Genomic DNA, 22,487 nt, shown 5'->3' with positions numbered 1-22,487 from the left:
TGATGTGGAGAGTGAGATTCCTGGGTCTACCCCAAGATTCAAGATCTGGAATGAGATGGGAAATATATCTGATAAGCTGAAGGCGAGAGGCACATTTCTTTAATCAGAAAGAGGCAAGATATCAGAAAAAAAAATGTGCAGGTTCTTCCAATTATTACGGCAACAACAGTGAAAAGGGAGCGGGGTTGGGTAAAGCATTCATTGCATTTGATAACTGTGCTCAGAAAAGTATAGCGCAAACTACTCATTAAGTCACTGAAATCACTGCAGATTAGGCTTACTTTACCGTTTCTATTCATTCCAAGTATAAGAAAATTCCCTTCGCCCACCTAGAAGAACACATATGAATGTCCACGTCCACAGGGAGCCGCAATCAACTTCAACCTGAAAAACTCTTCCTTGAAACATGGGAAAGAGAATTCAAAACCAAACAACTTGGACTTACACTAACAAAAAATTATGTTTTCCAAAAGGAATGTGATATCCAAATGCATAAAAGACAGGTTTTATTTTGTAAGTGATACATCTCCCCCTTTCTTGATTTCTAAGGTGAATTCATTCATTCATTCATTCAAACACTTACTGGCTGCTAACTACATGTAAGATGCCAACCAATATCGAATGGTTTATGATCAAAGGCCAAGCCTGCTGAAGCCCAGGAGACGCTCTCATAGCCTCACGGTCCCCTCTTCCTAAGAGTCCCAGGTTAGATTCCGGCCAAGGGCACATGCCTAGGTTTTGGGCTTGATCCCCAGTAGGAGGCATGCAGGAGGCAGCCAATCAATGATTCCCTCTCATTGATGTTTCTATCTCTCTATCCCTCTCCCTTCCTCTCTAAAGACCAATCCTGCATGAAAATTAGGTCTTCATGAAAGATAGAAACTAGACTAGGAACCTATTTCTGAAACAATGCAATTATTTTCAGCACTTCTCCATATAAAGGAAGCATTAAATGCAAGTGCAGGAACCCTGCTCATATAAACCCCTTTTTTATGGCATTTCAAAAGGCAGTATTTCTCGAACTTCTGAAAAATATACAATGACTGTTCAGTTAGTGGGATTGCAAATTAAAGAATAAAATGCAAGTGTTTCTTATGCTGATTTAACACGCCAAGGGACTGCTCCCCCTTTAGGGCACGCTATGTGAGCTTTAGATCAAGAGCTGGAAAACTGTTCCTGTAAAGGGTGGGATGGGAAATATTTAAGGCTTTCTGGGCTCTATGGTTCCTGTTGCAACTACTCAACCTCATCTTTGTAGCCAAACATACTACATAAGTGAATGGGTCAGGATATGCTGAATAAAACTTTATTTATCCACACTGAAATTTGGATATATTTTCATGTGTCATGAAATATTATCATCCTTTTGATTGTTTTTTCAACCACTAAAAAAAATGCAGAAACAAAAACGGGAGGGGGGGTGTCACTTGGTGATCTCTAAAATACAATATGATATTTTAGAAAATAAAATATAATATTAAACTAGTCATACACCTTTAGTTTCAAAGCCAAAATGCCTAGGAATTAGCTCAGCAGTGTCTTCAATACCATTGATTACTCTCAGTCTGCTATAAATCCTATAGATCATATTTTACATCTGAAGGACGAAGGTAAAGCATTTTGAGTGCATCTGTTACAATACACCCAGGGACACGCAGCATCTTATTAATATTTGATTTTACCTAAATCATTTATGTCTCTGTCAGGGGTCATTTTCCTTGTTTTATATGAATAATTAAAGCATAATTAGGAAACCGTACAATCTGAAACATTAATCTCATTTTTCATTTCACAGTACTTCTCACTGGAGCACACGGCATGCTACATGCACACACCCCGCTCGGAAAGTGGCTTATATTTTTGTTCACAAATGAAACTGGGAACAGAGAACTTTCCCAGCTGCTGTGGAACAACTTTCTGATGACAGGGCTCTGTTTCCACACCAAATGCACCAGAGGCAGTCACCTCAGAGCACAGGGGTACTGGGCACCATGAGCTCAGGGGATGGATCGGCCTGGGCTGGAGTCCAATCCTGTCACGGAAGTGGTGTGACCTTGGGAAGCTGCCCCAGTCCTCTGGCCTCGGCTTCGGAGACTGTCCCAACAGCGCCTCTCTGGCAATCAGACCGGAAGGAAATCACGCCGAGAAATCCCACGCGGGAAGCATGTAGCACAGTGACAGACACTCGGCGTGCACACACTCCATGGCGGTGACTGTCGAGCTCATTTCTCGAGATGTGGACGAGCTCAAGCCCAGCAGGGCATGACCACACAGGAATCCGCTCCATGTTCGGGGAGCGAAATGGTAAAGCCATGCGGTGAGCAGTGTGCCGGGCGGGGGCACACCAGGGAGGAGGGGCCCACACTCTGGGAGGAGATCTTCAGTGCTGAGGAGATGTTCTGAGATCAGTAAAACCCAGAGAAAAGTGGTTTTCCTTTTCTTTGTTACTCCTAGCCAAGAGTCACATCAAGAAAATAACATCCTAATGTGGTGCTAATATGTCCTCCTCACTCCCCTGATGCTCACTCATTTCCGCCTTCCACCGAAGAGTAGATATTATGCTAGAACTTACTAACTGTCGTAAATATGACTTATTTTCATTGATTATAGACATTTTTTACGTAAGTCTATCCATGCCATATAGCATAGGTTTTCCCTTTATGGTGCTGATCAAAAGTTTTCTCTTAAAACCAATTTGTTCATTTAAAATACTGTGAGTGAACTGAAGGGAACATTCAAATTTTAAAACAGCAGTAAGAGTTGAATTTGGATAAGGTGACGATTGGGAAGCTAACAGGCAACAGCTAAAGACTGAAGAACAATGGGATAGGAGCGGGGGAAGGAAAGGTACCTGGGAGTGAACTTTCTAGAACTAGGCCCTCCAGCTCTTAAACTGCTGGCATGGGTTGTGATGACACCAAACCAGAAGGATGGAGGGCGAGGGAAGAGCTTGGACTTCAAATTCAGGATTCCTTAACCCAGAGGCCAAGCCCATCTCATAGCCACCCACGGACTCAGGCTGCACTCTCCTGACCCAGAAGGTAAAATTCTGAGCATGGATATATATATATGGAGAGAGAGAGAGAGAGAAGGGGGAGAGAGGGGGAGAGAAGGGGGGAGAGAGGGGGGAGAGGGAGAGAGAGAGAGAGACTCTAGACCCAGCGAGTGTGATCTTCAGTCTAGACTGACCACTGTCCGGTTGTGGAAAACGCGCTGCAGTCCTTGGTGCCTCGGTCTAGGTCCACAAAACGGAAAAAGTACAGTAGTAACCTCACTCATCCATCTGCCATGAGATCGCAAGGGTTGACTTAGGCAGACTGTTCAGAACAGTAATTCACACGGGACTTCATGGCATAAAGATTGCATTTGCTGTGCTGCTCAGAAAGGTTATCACCCCGGGGAGAGGAGCTGTAGCTTCTACACATGCCCGTGTCTAGGCCCTTATCATGTGAAACTGCTGTGCCCAGGGGCAGGGGCAGGGGCAGGACAGGGGTAGGGGTTGGGGTAGGGGTAGAGGCAGGGGCAGGGCAGGGGCGGGGCAGGGACAGGGACAGGGGTAGGAGCAGGGACAGGGGCAGGGCAGGGGCAGGGCAGGGGTAGGGACAGGGGCAGGGCCAGGGCAGGGCCAGGGACAGGGGCAGGGGCAGGGCAGGGGCGGGGCAGGGACAGGGACAGGGGCAGGGGCAGGGGCGTGGCAGGGACAGGGACAGGGGCAGGGTAGGGGCGGGGCAGGGGCGGGGCAGGGGCAGGAGCAGGGACAGGGACAGGGGCAGGGGCAGGAGCAGGGACAGGGACAGGGGCAGGGGCAGTGTCAGGTAGCGTTTCACCATGGAAAAGAATTTAGTTGCCTCCTGAGCTTTAAGGGAGGATGAGGACCTGGCATTCGTGGCATGCTTTGCAGGGCATCCACCAACCGCTTACAAATTTAGCTCAACATGTCTATGTAATGTGGGCTAAACACATGTTCACAACAAAATCTCAGTCAACAGCAGCAGGTGTCAGAAGTTAAATAAAAATTCATGAGACAGAAAACGAGCTGCTTAATACCTTCTCCACCGTCTCCGACCGGGTTTTAACACTAAGGTGGGAAGAGACTACCATTATCGGACCTGACCAGTGGGGCCCAGACCACCCGCAATACCAGTGTCCGCCAGGGGACACGTTGGGTCCCTGGTGAAAAGGGAAACACGCTGACTTGGATGTCAAGACACATGAGCTCTAACTCCAGCCTTCTCCTCACTTCCCTGGGGGCACAGATATTTACTTTTCCAAGTGCTGACCAAGTAATTACTAGGGAACCAAAGGTAAGTAAGTCAGACCCAGCACCTGCCTCAGGAAGTATGTGTTTGTAGGAAGGATAGGACCCAACGGCTCAACCAACAGATGCAGACCTGCAAGTGGCACAGGTTGGTAACAGGCGAACTTCCAACCCCAAACAGGAGAAGGACTGACGGAATCCCCTGAGAATTAAAGGAGCCACGTTGGGCAGTGCTGACCAGACGGGAGCTCATGCAAAGGCCCTGTGGCAGGGGAAGTAAGTAGGAGATCAGGGTGAATACTGCCCAGAGAATAAACTAGAGACTAGAGAATGAGGTGGGAACAGTGAGCAGTCTGTCTTTATCCCCAAGAGAAATGGCTGAGAGAAAAGCCTTGATATGATAGGGAGCGAGAGACAGATGTGATTAGATTAAAATTAAGGAGAGTATTCTGGCGGCCTGGTGCAGCAGGCCTGTGGAAAGCAGCCCTGGATGTAAGTTACCGCAGTCATTTGGTAGAGAGGCTGGGCCTGGGGCGTTGGAACAAGCTCAGATCCCAAGCGAGGTCACATCGCAGGGTTATCCTGGGTCTGGGTGAACTCAATACTAAACGGAGCAAGATGAACAAAGTGACCCTTTAATCATAGAAGATAAGACAGATGACAGTCTGGCAGAGGGTTCTGTGCCCCACAAAGGAAGATGGGCTTTAGAAATAACCCTCAAAATTCTAAACTTACCAAAGTCTATCTGTGCAATATAGCACTTGTCTTCCCATGATGTAATTGGTAAATGAGACTTCTGTTTACCCAGAAATTAGTTTCTATCATGTGAATGCAGGGCCTGGCGCTGTGGGAATGAGAGGAAGGACATGAGCTTAGCAAACATGAAACAAACCTCAGAGTGTGCCTCGCCAAAAAGAGGCCCCGTGAAATAGCTCTGATTTAAAATCCGGGGTTCAGGCAAGACTGAACAGTAACAGGATGAAGAGACCTAAAAATTAAGACATTTAAAATAGGAAAATCTGAAAAGTGAAGAGCCAAGCACACTTAGCATGCCCCCAAAGAAGAACGAGTCTTTTAAAATTGAATTTAGATGTTCAAGTCCAACCTCAGTGCCCACATTTACACCTATGAAGGATCATTCAGAACTGGGCCGAGGGGGGCGGGGGGAGAACAACAGGATGAAACTAATTCCATGGTTTGATATCAAACATATTTGGAAACTCCAAGAACATATACTTGGGGACTCATGTGCATTTCAACCACCCAGGCCCTCCCCATCAATACGCCAGGGATAGAGAGGTTTTACTGAAAGGAGAACATACTCCCCAGCAACATCACAATCTCCAGTCCATAAATATAGTAAGTAAAGACGCTTTTACAACTCTGGTTCTCATTAGTTGCCAGATGGAAGGGAGGAGGACAGGAAACAGAGAGAGAAGGGACCAAAGACAGGAGTAAAGAGTGAGAACAGGAGATGGACAGGGGAGGGACATTCGAGAGACACAGGAGGAAGGACAAGAGAAGGAAACAGCCAAGAAGTGGACGCTCGTGGAGAGATACAAGGAGAGACCCACATCTCCACCATCAACAGAATAGGAACAGAAAGAGCAACCCAATGGGAAGACAAACACGCCACCCAGAGACTTTCCCACCAGTGAGCGGCACCCCTTTCGCGTCTCGTGGCACGCAGCACCTAATTACTAACATTCTGTAGCAAAACAGAAAATATAGTCTATTTTTTGCGCATCTGACACAAAAAGGGTATACTTTTTCTTTTTTCCCTATTTTTGTTTAAATTTTTATTTTTAATCTTTATTGTTAAATGTATTATAGATGTCCCCACCCCCTCCCCCATTGACTCCCTCCCCCCTACTCCTGCCCCTCCCCCCAATTGGTATACTGTTGACTCATTCACATCGAATGGCTATTATTGTGTTGGCTGTGGTCATTTTGTTATTTGATAATCCAAGGGAAAAGAGGGAAGTGCCCCTAACTAAATAGTAAGGAACCGCATGTTTTAAAACTGCCTGTGGCACACCCATTGGAAATCGCTGTCCTAGACTCCCTCCTTACCAATTTCAAGATTGCTAACGGCTTTTCCGTGCGTTACCCTCGGGCAGTTGCATCTTGAGTGAGAGCTAAGCATTCAGGTGCATCAACTTGGGCGAAATCAGGCCTCACGGAGACGGCCACTGACTGCCCTGGAAGGTGCTCGCAGTGGCCTTCAGCGCTGACCCTCAGACCTGCATCAGTGTCCCCACCTGGGGGCAGAACACTGACCTCCAGGGCAGCAGAGGCCACTGTGAGCTTCAGCTGCGAACCTCAGGGACCCGCAACGGTTTCCTTGAAGGCCCGGCCTTTACGTGCCCTGGAGGAACCTTGCCCTGTGGACGGGCAGAGGCACAGGGCCAAAAGCTCCTTGCACAAGGGCAGGGGTCACATGCTGAATTAGGGCAGTAGCACATGGAAACTGAGGTTAAGATCTTATAATTATCTTTATGCCAGCCAAAAATGGCTTGCATTTCTTAGGTTAAGTCCGTGGGGTCTTAGGTGCTACTGTATGATAACAGTTCCAAGGGCCATCCCTGGCCAGTGTGGCTCAGTTGGTTGATGCATTGTCCTCTGCACCAAAAAGTAGCGGGGTTGATTCCCAGTCAAGGCACATACCCAGGTTGCAGATTCAATCCCGGGGGGGTGAGTGGGAGGCAACCAATTGATGTTTCTTTCTCTCTCTCCCTTTCTCCTATTATCCCTTCCTCTCCCTCTCCTTTCCTCTCTCTCCCGAATCAAGGAGAACCATATCCTTGAGTTAGGATTTAAAAAAAAAAAAAGTTCCAAAGGCCAGGTAAAATAAAGTGAATGGGACAGGCCTCTAAACCTTGTCTACATTTTCTGGGCTCATTAACATACTAGGACCGTGGTCGGCAAACTGTGGCTTGAGAGCCACATGCGGCTCTTTGGCCCCTTGAGTGTGGCTCTTCCACAAAATACCACGGCCTGGGTGAGTCTATTTTGAAGAAGTGGCATTAGAAGAAGTTTAAGTATAAAAAAATTGGCTCTCAAAAGAAATTTCAATCGTTGTACTGTTGATATTTGGCTCTGTTGACTAATGAGTTTGCCGACCACTGTCTAGGACATGGTTCCTGACCTATTAATCCACACCCAGTTTCCACACCACAGATCTACTGTATTAATGTCAGCAACTATTTCTTGATCCATGTAAGCCAGTCACTGTGGTAATGGCATTTGTCTAACAGGAGAAAATGCAGGAGAGGGAGAGAGAGAGAGTGAGAGGGAGAGGGAGAGAGAGAGAGGGAGAGGAAGAGAGAGAGAGAGAGGGAGAGAAAGAGAGAGAGGACAAATAGAAAGTGGGAAAGTAGAAGTAACATGCATTATGACAAATGCATTTACTATTTGCTCTTTGTGTGGGATGAAAGAAAAAGCAGTAAAAAAACCCCAAAACAAACAAACCCAAAAAGCCCTCAAATGGTTAAAATGCCTAGGAGGCCATGGCTTATGAAATACATCAGAAACATCGTCTAAGTCTTGAGTTGTGATCCTTGGCTATAAGCTAATGCTAGAGACAGCAAGATTATCTTGAAATGTTCTTGATGAATGCATTATCTTTTTCATTCCACAAAAATGAAAGGAAAATAACTTCAGATGAAATCGAATGGGAACTGGCACAGGAGACAGTGATGGCTCCTCGGGAAGAAGCAGAGAGATGCTGTCTGTCTTGTAAAGACATTTTAGACGGCTTTTGAGAAGTGGGCTACCTGCATCCAACTCGCTCCACTGATGATGCTGGACCGGATATAGAGCACCCGCCCCGGGAGGACAGATAGGAGCCCTCAAGCTGTTTGATGGGCGGGTTACTGTCTGCATGCACTAGGCCGCTTTAAATATTAACTTTCTAACTTCCTATTTTAATATCCAAAAGACAGTCTATTTTACAGATAAGTGGCCTGTAAATTTCCATCAGAAGAAACAAATACTACTTCCTTAATTTATTTTCTAAAAGTACAAGTTTCAAGAAAAGACATTTGGAGAAGAAAAATGTGTTGCTTAAAAATTAATGATTAAAGTTTTTTCTTCATCTAAGCAGGCAACTTAGATATAAAATCAATGACTGTAACAAAGACAGGCCATGTGGCTTATGACATGGGGTTTTATTCATTAAAGTCTTAATTTTTCTGATAACTGTAGATTCACATGCAGTTGTAAGAAATAATACAGAGGACCTGTGTCTCCTTATCTCGTTTCTACAAATGGTAACATCTTACAAAACTACAGTACAATAACAGTTGTGTTTTTAAACTGATATTCTCCAGGCAGCCTGTCAATACTACCCACTGTAATATTAGCAATCTCCCCCTTTATTTTATTTTTGGTTTTTAAATACATTTTTATGATTTCAGAGAGAAGAAGGGAGAGGGGGAGAGAGATAGAAACATTAATGATGAGAGAGAATCATTGATCGGCTGATTCCTGCATACCCCCTCCTACTGGGGATCGAGCATGCAACCCTGGCATGTGCCTTTGACCGGAATTGAACTCGGGACCCTTAAGTCCATACGCCAATGCTCTATCCACTGAGCCAAACCAGCTAGGGCGCAACCTCCCCCTTTAATTTAGACACACCGCACCTTGAACCACATGTGGCTAGTCATTCACCTGAACTTACGCAATCCGTGCCTAACAGACAAAGCAAATGAATCGTCATTTCTCTAAAATACTGGAAAATTTATGAACTCACTTGACTCTTTAAAGTTTACAAAATGAGAAAAGATTTTCAGGTTTGTGCTTATCAAATAAATACAAAGAACAAAGCAGGTTGATCTCTGCACCCAAGTTTCTAAACCACCATATGCTGAAATCTTTCTGGGAAAACAATTCCATGTCCCTGTTCAAAATTGCCTTTTAATGGCTGCCACTTTAAAAAGGCCACCCCCATAGATTATTTATGAGATATTGGCCCATCTAGTTGGAGGTCATGAATTTCATAGGAGTAAGTACTGTTTGGGAAGAAACAAGAATTTCTTTCTACTTCTCAGCGCCGTGCTTCTGACGTTTCTGAGACTGAGTTTGCTCTTTTTGGACAGCTGAGTCTAAAATCAGATCAAGCACCGGCACTCGTAGACACGCAACAAGTTGTGGATCACTCCAGGAAGCCAGCAGAGTGACAGACTGATTGATCATCAGCCCCTGGAAGACCAAGGTCATGAATCAACTTGCATTGAGGGAGCCCTCTACTCGGCTAAAACCTGTCACCGGAGATCCCAAGCTGAAAGCTGTAAGAGGAATGTGTTATCTTTGCAGAAGGCTGTCAAGCATCGCAAGTCAAGTAGAAAACCAGATCAGAGAGCCCAGTGAATTGGCCTTGGCAGGCTTCCAAGATGTGGCACTGAGGTGGCGCTCAGCTCCAAGATCTGATTATATCATGTGGCCAAGCTCCCATCTACCGCATTCAGGTAGTCTGAGGGGTCACTCTCCCATCACAGTTCTCCAAAGGACACTCCTATGTGAAATACAAAGCAGGACCACTGGTAGAGAAATTCCAAATTGTAACAACAGGCACGCATCTCCATTGGGAGAGTGGAGGGTGCGGCATGAAAAGTTGTGCACAAATAACATACAAGTTCACATGTTTGTGCTGAAAAGCTACTCAAATGGGCGAAACAAGGACATGACAGGGTGGCCTGCTCAAAAAGCAGGAATGGGAACTGTTTATGGGGACATTATGAAAAAGTGCCCAGAGCTAGGAACCATTGTGCTGAGTGATTGGGGAGCAATTCTATGAGCAGATCAGGCCAACCTAAAGCAACCAACCACGGATAATCTCAGACAAATGCTGCTTTGGAGAAAGAAAATGGACCCTAAAAGTTGCACATGTAGCCAGTTAGGTTAAAGGAAAAAGTAATGCTGTGATCCACAACATGAATGGGACCAAGGGGCTGATGGTGAAGTCACTTTAGCCAGGCAGAAGGGCTTCCGGCAGCCAGGGCTCCTAAAGGGGTAAGAACAAAGGAATCAGAGAGAGAGAGAGAGAGAGAGAGAGAGAGAGAGAGAGAGAGAGAGAGAGAGAGGGAGGGAGGGAGGGAGACGGAGAGGGAATGAGGGAGAGAGAGCGAGAGCACACATGTTTGTTTTAAGGAGTTAGGGTTATAAGAGTTCAGAATTAAGATATGAAGCATATCTTAAGCACCAACAAAAGCCTAGGTAGCACTAGGCAGAGATGTATCTTAAGATCCCAATGTTTGTTTTCAGCCCAGACAGTGGGGCACAGCAAAGCATACTCTGCTACTTCAACCTATAATCTATATATGTAAAAGCCTAAGCAACTGGAATGACCGGTCACTATGACATGCACTGACCACCAGGGGGCAGACACTCAATGCAGGAGCTACCCCCTGGTGGTCAGTGCGCTCCCACAGCCAACCTTCCATGGTCGTCCAACCTCTCCTGGTCCCTTCCCCCAGCCAGCCAACCTCCTACAGTCCCCTCCACCCCTCCATCCGGCAGGCCCCAGCCAGCAGCCAGCAGCCGGAAGGAAGGCCCTGATTGGCCCTGATCACTGGCCAGGCCTAGGGACCCCACCCATGCACGAATTTCATGCACCGGGCCTCTAGTAGTTGTATAATAGTGACTAAGAGGGAGCCAGCTCTTTGCATTAGAAATGGTGAAAATATGATGTTTCATATTCACAGAGCCCAAAGCCCAATTCACAGAGGTGGGTAAAAGAAACAAGAGAATCAAATTGCTGGTCTGAAGGATGAGACCACCAAGGGGATGAAGAAATGTTCATATGCGTTCTAATGTGGTAAGAAATACCAATAAAGCAAAATCTCAAGGAACATAAGAATTTTTAAAAAAATGTTTATATTGATTTTTATAGAGAGAGGAAGGAAGAGAGATAGAAAGATGGAAACATCGATGAGAGAGAAATATCATAGGTCATCTGCCTCCTGCACCCCCCCTATTGGGGATCGAGCCCACAACTTGGGAATTGAGCCATGACCTCATGGTTCCTGGGTCAACACTGAGTCACACTGGCCGGGCCAAGAATTTTATTTTAATTTGTGCACTTGCACAGCACTGTCCAGTAGAAATTTCTGCAATGATAGAATGCTCTCTATCTGTGCTGCATGATATGATTAAAGTAGCTATGTGGCCACTGAGCACCTGAAAAGTGGCTAGTGAAATACTATTCACAGGGCTATACAGATTCAATGCAATCCCTATCAAAATCCTAACAGCATTTCTCACAGAAATAGTAAAAACAATCCTAAAATTCCTATAGAATCACAAATGATCCCAAATAGCCAAAACAATCCTGACAAAAAAGAACAGAGCTGGAAGTATTATACTTCCTAATTTCAAACTATACTAAAAAGCTACAGTAATCAAATAGTATGGTAATCAAACAGACCAACAGAACAGAATCTAGAGGCCAGAAATGAACCCTCACATAAATAGTCAACTAATATTTGACAAAGGAGCCAAGAATATTCAATGTGGACAGGATAGTTTCTTTAATAAAAGATGATGGGAAAATGGGATACTCACATGCAAGGAATGAATATGAACCCCTACCTATACCACTCACAAAAATTAATTTGAAATGGATTAAAGCCTTAGGGTAAAGGCTTAGGGTTGGGGGGCTGGGTAAAAAAGATAGGTTTCTCTCATATCAATGTTTCTATCTCTCTGTCTCTCACCCTCTCTTCTATTCTCTCTAAAAATCAATGGAAAAATATCCTCAGGTGAGGATTAACAACAGCAAAAAAAACAATAAAAAACAAACAAACAAACAAAAAACAACAACAACCCACAAATAAATAAATAGGCATAATGTTATATGTCAGTTATATTTCAATAAGCCTGGAAAAAATAAATAAGTGAAGTGAATTCACCTAAAAAAAAAAAACACCCACAAAAATTTAAATGTGTATCATCTCTGCTTTAAAACATTGCAAATGGACAACCTAAGAAAACTTGGTAGGGAGAGGCAATATTAGGCTAATAAAACTGGAGTAGTGAATTTTAATCTTACTTATTTTAAATGAATTAAAATTTAAAATTAAATATCCACATGTGGCCAATGGCCACCATATTGGACAGGACAGATTTTTGAAAGTCCATTCTATATTTTTTACATATATTGACTCATTTAATCCTTACAACCCTATGAGGCTGATACAATTTTATTATCCACATGTATCATATTTTTAAAATCTGAGGCACAAAGTGGTCAATGAATTTGCCCAAATCACACAGCTAGTAAAGCAAGAGGCTGTTTCTCTAACTAAGGGCTGCTTGTAAAGCTCTCGCTAAGCTATGCGTTCTCTATAGCTCTGTGCAGTACTTCAGGGAGACATCCAGCAACATTTCATGTTGTTTGTGGACAGGTAAAGACATGTTCTACCTGTTTTCCCTGTGTTTTTCATCCAGGTTTTGTTAGAAGACTCATTGTCGAAGCCATCAAGTTGCAGCTCCTGGTACTCCTCGCCGACTCGAGCATGCTGGTCTAAAATGTCTATGGGAGACTGGTGATGGCCCCCGCAGCTGACACTGGACGTCACCCAGTGCTCAGGCCCATAGGCACCTGTGAAAGAAAACAATACTTCAATCCTCAGGGCTCAATGGTCAGTGATGGAACAAATAGGAAATAGGGAGCCAGGTCCTGCATCTCTCACGGTACATTTTCCTACATGTCCCCGCTCCCAAGACGTCAGTGCATTGGAAACTGTGGATCCAAGTCCTTTGCTCGATGGGGTAGGAAGACTTCAGAAAAGATAAGTGACTTAAGATAGCTGGGTTTGTGATTTGTCATCAAATATTTGCTAAGTTTATCGGTAATCAGATTAAAAGAGTTGAACAGAAAGGCTGTCAGAGTTATTCACCAGAAAACACAAAACACAATTCTCTTCTTAGTTTCTGGGAGTTACTGAACTGGAAAAGGAAAACATTAAAAGTGAAAGGAACACAATACTGGACAAGAAGCATCACGAACAATGTAGGCAATGACAGGGTTTCCCTTGGCTAACTGAAAGATTGCTCACTTTGGCCCGAGTTTGTGCACTGCTGGATTAAGGCATGCACTCTCCTCAATCCCCCTCCATCACGGGAGATGGGGCTGAGGTTCCCTTCAGGTTAGACTCAGCACTCGGATAAAGACTCAGAAATAAAGGAAGAGAATGCAACTCTAACGCTGGCCCTGATGGGTACCAGTGAGGAACAGGAAAACACACTGCACATGCTTCTCTGCCCCATGAGCAAATGAACCATGCTGGCGGCGATGTCTATTAAGTTGATTACTAGCTCTGAGATTTTTCTGTCTCCGATCTTTAACTTTCTTGTCATGACAAACCAGGAGTACCTTGTTGGAAAAAAAAAAAGAAAAATCCCTTTGCTAGAAAGATCACAATAAATCTCTTCAGAGTTTAATACAAAGTGAAGTCTAAACTTTACAATATTTAGAAGATCGCATTAGGCTGCCCAACTCAATGAAGTGTACTGTGTGTATACACATACAGGTACACGCACATGTGCTCCTGGGTTCTTTAGCCTTACATTTCTTCACATCTCAGACAGAAGAGGGTAATGGCCAAAGTGATTTTAGGAGATGAGACCAACCCATCCAACAACCCATATTTTTGAGTCTTGCTCTATACCTAGCCGTGCACGATGGACCACAAAAATACCTCATGGTAAGTCTCTCAGCTACTAAATAAGAGCCCAAACCTGTGCCCAACCCACCACCACATACTTATTTGCGATGGGTTTCCCCATCCCCAGAAGTCTGATTGAGCTCACAAGTGATATAAACAGTGGAACCATGTAAAAAGGGACAGACACAGAAAATCTTTTTGGTCATGCTAATGGAAGCTTCATGGCTGCAAGAACAATTGAAGTAGCTCCCTAAATATGATTCAGTCTTGCTATCTGGCAATTACCCGTATTTTCCGGCGTATAAGACGACTGGGCGTATAGAAAATTTTCCTGGGTTAAAAAGTCGTCTTATACGCTGGAAAATACGGTAACTCTGGTCTCATTCTATGCCTGGGTCCTTTCCCTAATCCTCATCCAAACAGTAAGATAAAGGACACCATCAGAGAAAGACTTGTTCAATGATTGGCAAAGCCTTATCAACCTTGGGGCACTTTTCAAAATCATTTACAAGTGCCATAACACTCTCTAGCAAAAGCTAACTGCACCGTGTAGTTACTGCAAGACTCCACTAAATTTGGAATGATCAAGGTCTTCTCACTCATGTCACTTAGCTTCTTGGTCCAATTCCCTGAAGACTGTGATGAGGCATAAAGGAACTGAGTGCATTTGTATGTGTTCCAGAAAACTTCCCTTTCATGTTGCATCAACATATTTGAAGGAAAAAAGGAGGGGAAACAGGGCCTTAATGAATGGCTCCAACTGTCCTGACCACTCTTTACGTTTTCTTCCGGATGCCAAAAAAACCCACAACACTGAAAAACGAAATAAAACCCACAACAATGGAAAACTATGTAAAGTTTATATATTTGGTGGCTAACCAAAATGGTGGTTAGCTACAATTGGGCCTGTACTTTCGAAATATGGAAACTAATGTTTTCATATCGTGTGTGTATGTGAGAGAGAGTAGTGCCTTTTGGAAACTCACTAGTCCAATAAAATTAGAAGCAATGGGGAAAAAAAAAGCATGGAACCTATCACTTATAGAAACACAGACATCTGATAATTAACAAACAAATAAAAAAAAGATCCCGTGCAGCCTCTGAGAAGAACTTGCTGTCCATATTGCTTCTCCTCACCTTCCAGCGTGGGTGAAATACACCTCAGCACTCTATAAAACCGTAATCGGGGCTCCTACCAGTGGCTTCATTTATTCACTGGTAACAATCTGGAGATTTAGCCGACTGCATGCTTGCTTTCACACTTCCACCCAATATACGTTCAAATGCAATTTTAATTGAAACTGATCTTCCACTTCAGATTTTAAATTAATTCTTCTTTGCAGTGCTTCATGCTCCAGACACCCTTGCCTTGCAGAACCCCAATGTCATTAGTGGAGGAAATAGAACACCTTTCCCAGGCTTGTGGGTATTGATTATCTACTCTCACATCGGAGCTCCCCGGCCAGTCCACACTGTATAAATCTCTTCAGTGTTAAGACACTTTACAAAGGACTGGGGAGTGTGTCATTAATCATTTGCTGTTGCACAAGTCTCAGAGTATTGAATGCTTTGTTTTTCAAAACTTTGAATAAATGCTTTTAAGTTAAAAACATGACACTAAATAAAGATTGTGGTTAACTTAAACCTAGATTTTTTTTGGGGGGGGAGGGACACAAATCAGCAAGAAGCCTTCCTCTCTCAGGAATGACTCTGCCCGTCTAATAGGAGAAGGAAAAGGCGTTTGCACTTTAGCTTCTCCTCGCTGACTTGCTTGAAGGAGCAGGAAATTCACATTTTGGCAGCTGGACCCATTTTGAACAGCTCGTCGACTCTTGACGTGGCAACCGAATCGACAAGGCAGGGGCAGCGAGGCCCCGGATAGAAACCACAGGCAGTTTGGACGGCCTGAAGCAATTTCCCATGTTGGGACTCGTGCCGGAAGGAGATCTTGATGGAGACATACGGCCAACATATCAGTACTAAGAGTCTAACAGTTTAGGTTGAGTTTCTCATTCAACTATGTTGAGAAATATTTTGTTTGTATTTAATTCAACAAATGCATCTGAAACCCCCGGATCAAGGTTTGACCCCCCGTCGGGGAGGCTTCTGGGAGAAACGCACAGCTGCAGCGGGTCTGCACCATCCTGGCAATGAGTGCTGGTTTCCTCTGGACAGCTTATTACTATGCAATTTACTTCTATCCCTTAGTGTCTGTCTCCCCACTAGGTGGTTACTTTATGAGAACAGGTTCCTTCTCCATCTTGTTCACATTTATTCTAGTCTAGCACATGGCCTTGCATAAAGATATTTTTTTTTGGCACAAATAAATGAATTAGAAGATGGAATTAAAGAATTGTATAGTTCTGTCCTCTAATGATACTATAGCATGTTACCTGTGCATTATTTTGGTTTTAAGACTGCCTTCTGACTTCTTACCGACTCTTGCTCATTCCCTTCACCTCAAGAATCAGGATGTTAAATTCAAAACTAAATCTTCCTGTCCCGATTTATTAATACATTAAATTCGTCTGAACGGTGATAAGGTAAAATAAGCTGCAAATATGCTACGTGCATGCTGGAACCAGCGTGCCACTTTAACAAGCCCGCCAAGGCTGACCGCAGTGTTTAAAGGAGAGGAATGTGATAGAAGTTTGCTTTCAGTGCCTTTCATGAAGCATGACTATTTTTAAAGTTCTATTTTTTTTCTATGTTTTAACGGAGTTCCCTAATCAAACAAGGTCAATCAAAGAGGAAAATCAGTCCTGCTAATCAATTCATCACTGTATTCATTTAAATACCGAGTCCACACGTGCTGGTTACCAGACACGTGGCTGAGAAATGGGCGCTCGGGAGCAGGGCCGTCCCAGTTCCCTTGGGCAATGATCGCTGCCTGCGGCTCAGGCCTCTCATCGGTACAACAGGGAGCACTAAGGTGACTGCCTCGGGGGTGGCTGGAGTGACAGGAGCTGATCCACGTAAAGGACGTTTAGCAACGGAACTCTAACGTGCTGCTGCTGCAGTTCATGCCACTGTGACTGTGAACAGCTGAGCTCAGCCCAGGCGAACCTGGCTACACACCTGGCTACACAATGGAGGGAGCAAACGTGCAGTCCAACCTGGGGCTGAGGCAGGAGGAGGCAGGCATCTGGTGACATGCAAAGAGAGAGGACAGGACTTAGAGAGGAGGTGACACTTGTGGGCACTCACTCCCTGAGGCGCGGAGAAGTGTACCAGGCCCCGGTGCTTCCCACTTGGGCAGGGGACAAGAATCAACAATACAACTGGGCCCCTGTGAGGTGGACCTGATCCAGCATCAGCTGCTTTAGAGACCAGCTTCCAAAGCAGAGAAACAGACTATCAGCATCTTCTGGGGGAGGAAGTGGATACGTGCCAGCCTCGCCAAGCGGTGAAGGGTGAGGGCACTTGCAATGTGGATCATCGCGCACGTCCTGGCAGGGAGTGATAAGAAGGCTCACGGCCCCTGTGGGATTCTGTCTCCAAATCCGTAATCCTAGTCCAATCACGAGGGAACCAGCAGACAAACCCCAACGGAGGAACGTTCTACAAAATGCTTGGCCGACACTCCTCCAAAATGCCAAGGTCATGAAAAACAAGTAAAAAACCAAAAACAAAACAGAACAAAACAAAAAAACTGTCCCAGACCAAAGAAGGCTAAGGAGTCGCAACAAAACGCAATGTGGTATTCTAGATCGGTGGAACCAAAATGGAAATTGGCGGGAAAACTCAAGAGCCCTGAATAAAGTTTGAAGTTCATTCAGTTAATGGGAACACAGCATTGTTAGTTTCCTCATTGACCCTGGTCTATATGGTCATTTTTGGTGGTTACTTTGACAGCAAGATGAAGAAATGTTTGTAAAGCCATACAGAAGCCTACTACACTGTGAGTTTTGTTAAGTGGGTTATATTTTAATATCCAGATTTTGCTGGACTTACTGTTACACACTTGGGGGCAGATCTAAAGCCTCACACATGAAGGAGATGGCACCGATTTACAGATAACGCCGGGACTGTTGTCCTACCCTCTTTCATAAAAACAGTTGCACAGAGCAAAGCCAAAGGAAACGTGAGGCTGGCCTGGAATACACAACACGCTTGTGGCCGACATTTCATTAGGTAAGGTCATATAAACACCTTATAAAGTTGGAGAAATTCACCTTTAAAAATTATACTTAAGGAACAACGCTGTTACCTTAATTTATGGCTCATTTGTCCATTAAAAGAACCCAATTCTACCTCCTTGGTGCACCATTAACAAGTCACTTGTATTTTTCCCATTTTCGGATGTTCCAACTCAGTGGACCAGCCACAGGAAGACATATTTCTACAGGAGGGTGAATAAATCACGCAACTGAAGATTGATTCTAACTGGCCTGTTTCGGGCGGCGGAATTCCCCACGTGCAAATAATGGCAAATACTGTAAATCTGGGCTCGCATCTGAGACCCCACTTGATGTTCCTGCTTCTTTAAGGCAGATTTAACCCAAAGAACTTGATTGCCAGACATACATTTTGAGCCAAACTATTTATTTTGTTCAAATAAAAATCTGAGGGAAACAGTTCATTTTGCCTACCACCTTCAGCAATATTATATGAAAAACCCAAATATGAACAAATATAACTGGTTAGTAAAAGACTTCTTTACAATTTAACTGTCTCACTTTAATATAGTTTGCTATTAATACCTAACCTGAGAAAAAAGATAAAAGGACTACTTTTAGAGCATATAAATCACACTTTTGTCTAAAAGCAAGGAATTTCGAATGTCGACCTATGATTTGTGTCCCAAACAATGGTTTCTTTAAATACATAAGAGGTTCTTTGCAGAAAATATGCATACACCTTGAATTTATTTTGTCATAATACATTTAAATAATGGTTTCTATTCACTAATGAAAAGCCATTAAAAATAATGAATTCTGTCTAAATCTAATTAAAAACAAAACTAATATACATGTTATGTGCTGTTTCTAGTCAAATATGCCTATTAATGCCTTCCTTAAGGAATTTATATAGAAAATATTACCTAGATTCAGGGTTATTACTCTGCATCTTGTTGTCTACTCTTTACCAACAGTAACAGTCCAAAAATATGTGTATTCATTTTGTTACTTAATAGCACAATTAATGCTTTTTCTCCCAAATCAAAAATGCATCTTTAAACTATTCCATTTCTTAATTAAAAAGCTTTATTGGATTTAGCTTAAAATTCTTTTGCATTTTCCATTACTGCTAACTTAATTAACTTTTGTGTACTAATTGTTGCATATATGAAAAGAAAAAGTGCTAAAAAGCATCCATATTGCTAATGTCTACTGTTTTCATTTTATTCATGTATAATTATGAAGTTTCTCAATGTTGTTGATAGGAATATTCAAATTTTTAAGCCAGTTAAGGAGGTAAATTTATTTTCCAAATAATAAAATAGTTTGGCAAATTTTTCATTTCTAAATTTTAGGTAAAAAAACTTAATTTCCCCATTTCACAAAAATGGTGTGTTACATTACCTAACCATAATACTAGAAATGTATCATAGAATAACACCAGAAATGGGAACCATTTTATTCATTTTTTTAAATACCAACTATTGTTTGTTTTATTTCCCAGGGTCGCTATTTTAGGACTGAATGTTCAAATTAATTATAGGTCAAATGTGAAACAGCGCAAATCTCTAAATAGGGATTCTCAGATTCTAACCTTGATGCTGAAGATCTCTCTAGAGCTTAGTTTACTGTGTTAAAAAAAAAAAAAAAAAGTAAAAAAATAGAGCCATAGACGGTGAGGCTGATTGATTAGTAATGTCTGCATGGTCGAGTGAGATGACAATAGTAAAGCAGGCACCCTGCCCATGCATGCAATTCACAGTCTGGAGGATCCTAAAGATCCTTCAAAGACAAAGTCCTGTCCATGTTTGGATGTATCTTGAGTTTAAAAAGTTATCTCTCTCAAGTTGAATCTACCCAGCTCCAACCATGCAATCAAAATGTCTACTACTAATTGGAATCATTTTTTCACTCAAAATCTAACATACTGTTTAAAGTGGGGCCAACTTTATTTTTGCTTCCTTGTGCATATAGTTCATGGAATTGGTTACAAAAATCTTCTGAGCTATAAACAAAAAAGTCACAATTATTGTCCAATGCCAAACATCTTAAGTGTTTATAAAATGTTGGTGAGTTTGTTCCAGACCTCAAGTTTCCAACCTTCAAGTCAAGTTTGTCTTCAGGTGGTCAGCACTCTCCATGTGACAAAGACCTGTTCCTTCAGAATATGGACTGTCCCCACGAAACCTGACATACACTATCCCCCAGGGACTAAGAGGGTCACATGGCATAGTAGAAAGAACACTGGGTCACCAGACTGGCGACTTGAATTCTAGTTCAAGCATGTAAATAAACTGTTACTGACACGCTAGTGCTAAGTGACTATATGATCCACAAAGACAAGATGACTGGCAATGTCCGTCAAGGATACCAGAGGCCAAGTGGTGACTGCCACGTCACAAAAAACAAAAAGCTTGTCCATTCCAGTTTCAGCTCCGGAAAGTGGAGTTGAAAGAGGCAGTGACAAGTCTTACAATGATTCAAATTCCTTCCACACAAATTCTAAGATTGTATCACATCTCTAAAATTCAGAAGAGTTCTAAATTTTATGAAACACTTCTTACAACACCTGGAAGAACCCAAAAGGCACAGAAAACACTTGTTAATAGTCTAGCCAACATTCAACCCCACTGGATACATCCCTAAAAGTAACCACAGGGACGTGATGAGGAATAAGTAAATTATTACATACAGAGCACGCCCAACAGTACTTGGCACATACTAACTGTTCAATAAATATGATTATCTACACTTTCTTTTGAGAACCACAATCAAACCCTAAGTTCTGGATGGTGTGACCCTGCTCCTGGTACCCAGAAATAGCTCTCACTTGGTATTCGGCAATTAGTTTAATCCTCCCCTCCTTGACAAAGAGATAGGCTGGGAAGGGATGTTAAGCCAGGACAAGCCAATTAGGTTGGTACAAGCAAAACCAAACAGCAGACTCTTGTTCAGAGCCTGAGGCAAGACCCCACCTTCCTCCCTGAAGGTAAAGAAAGAGGAAGAAAGTGGACTGGGGAGAAACCAAGAGGGAAGCAGCTGGAGGCTAAAGCTGACAAGTAAAGAGGCTGTAGGAAAAAAAGGGAAAAAAAAACCATACAGGTAGGACCTGATCAAACCATTCCTGAAATTTAATCTCTAGACTTTTCAATTTGACCTGTCTTTGTATTTAAAATAGCTCCAGTAGGCCTTCTGCTATTTGCAACTAAAAAATATATGATATAATCAGAATGTTGGTTTAAAAATACCAACATTAAATTATTCAATTCTTTCTACATTCATCACTTAGACGAAAATGTCAAATTATAAAGATAAAAATCAAGACTGCATGCTGGATGAAATATATAAGGATAACATCTCCCGATTCCTCTCCCCTCCCCTCTTTTTCTTCCTACTTTCTCCCTATAGAAGAGGAATGAACTTGGGTAAGGGTTTAAAGATCTCATTTAGACAAAAGGAGAGAGAACAGGCTCTCAAGTCCCTGGCTGCAAAGTCTTACTCTAGGTAACACCGGAGTCACAGGCTCAGAATCCCTAAAAGGCTTCATGGGAACCGCTGCCTCGGCCTCGCACCAGGCCTGCCTCTGAGCAGAGCCACAGCACCTGCTTTTGCGCAGGGAAGACTCGCTGAGGGGGCCACGCTTTATTCCCCAAGGTCACAGCTGCACCCCAGGCAGGGAAACAAAACTGGCCCTCAGCTGGGATTTCCGGTCTCTGCATGGAAGGCTTGTCCCACACCACCGCTCTCCGTCTTCAGCGTCATGCCCCACAAGGTAAAGTCTCCAGCTCGTGAGAAATTCCAGTCACAAGCAGGAAAAGGGGGAAATTCCCAGAGACAGAACTGGGGAGTTTGCTCTTTGGGAGGATGATGGTCTGTATACCAACCTACTGACATAAGGGCTGAGGGAAAAGAACAAAAATATTAAAGGCAGTTTTATGAGGCACTCACTCAACAGCTGAGGGTGCCTGGCGTGGAGGGCGTGGGCTGGAGCACACTTCAGAGGGTGCAGACAGGATGATTAACACCCTCCCTAGACAACTATAAAAGGAGGAATGCATGCTCCAAAATGTATTAACTATTAAATGCTCTCTGCGGAAATGTCTAGACATAAAGCGCCACATTTACGAGGTGGGGCCAAAACCACAGGATGGAGCCTGTGTTTCGCTCGTACGTTTCTCTATGGCAATAAATGTGTAGTGTAAGTAACTCCCAATAAAGCGGATCTGCAGGAAGATTGGAGAGACTGAGCAGAAGTAACAGGACAAAAGAACTCCATTCCACTCACCCAGGAGGCTCCACTGACCCACCCAACACAACCCCCCATCTCTGTCCTTCACCTCAGTCACATCTCTTCCTGGGGTCTAGGGTTAGGGGAGGCATTCACCAAATATTCAGTTATCAAGACAAATAAGACTTTAATGCAATATTCTAAAGTTT

The 22,487-nt window shown here is 43.4% G+C and overlaps 1 protein-coding gene across 2 annotated transcripts in view; it reads right to left on the bottom strand.

The window, feature by feature from the left end:
- The window catches only part of PTPRG (protein tyrosine phosphatase receptor type G), a 649,319-nt gene that overhangs the window by 261,129 nt on the left and 365,703 nt on the right, over nucleotides 1-22,487 (bottom strand). For both annotated transcript variants that reach the window (XM_008146280.3, XM_008146281.3), the window contains exon 3: nucleotides 12,684-12,863. In XM_008146280.3, the coding sequence (XP_008144502.1) occupies nucleotides 12,684-12,863 (180 nt within the window). The remainder of the gene's footprint in view (nucleotides 1-12,683; nucleotides 12,864-22,487) is intronic.

The sequence above is a fragment of the Eptesicus fuscus genome, chromosome 18 (genome assembly GCF_027574615.1).
Source record: "Eptesicus fuscus isolate TK198812 chromosome 18, DD_ASM_mEF_20220401, whole genome shotgun sequence".
In the NCBI taxonomy this organism is placed as follows: domain Eukaryota; kingdom Metazoa; phylum Chordata; class Mammalia; order Chiroptera; family Vespertilionidae; genus Eptesicus; species Eptesicus fuscus.
This window is presented reverse-complemented; position numbering and strand designations above follow the sequence as displayed.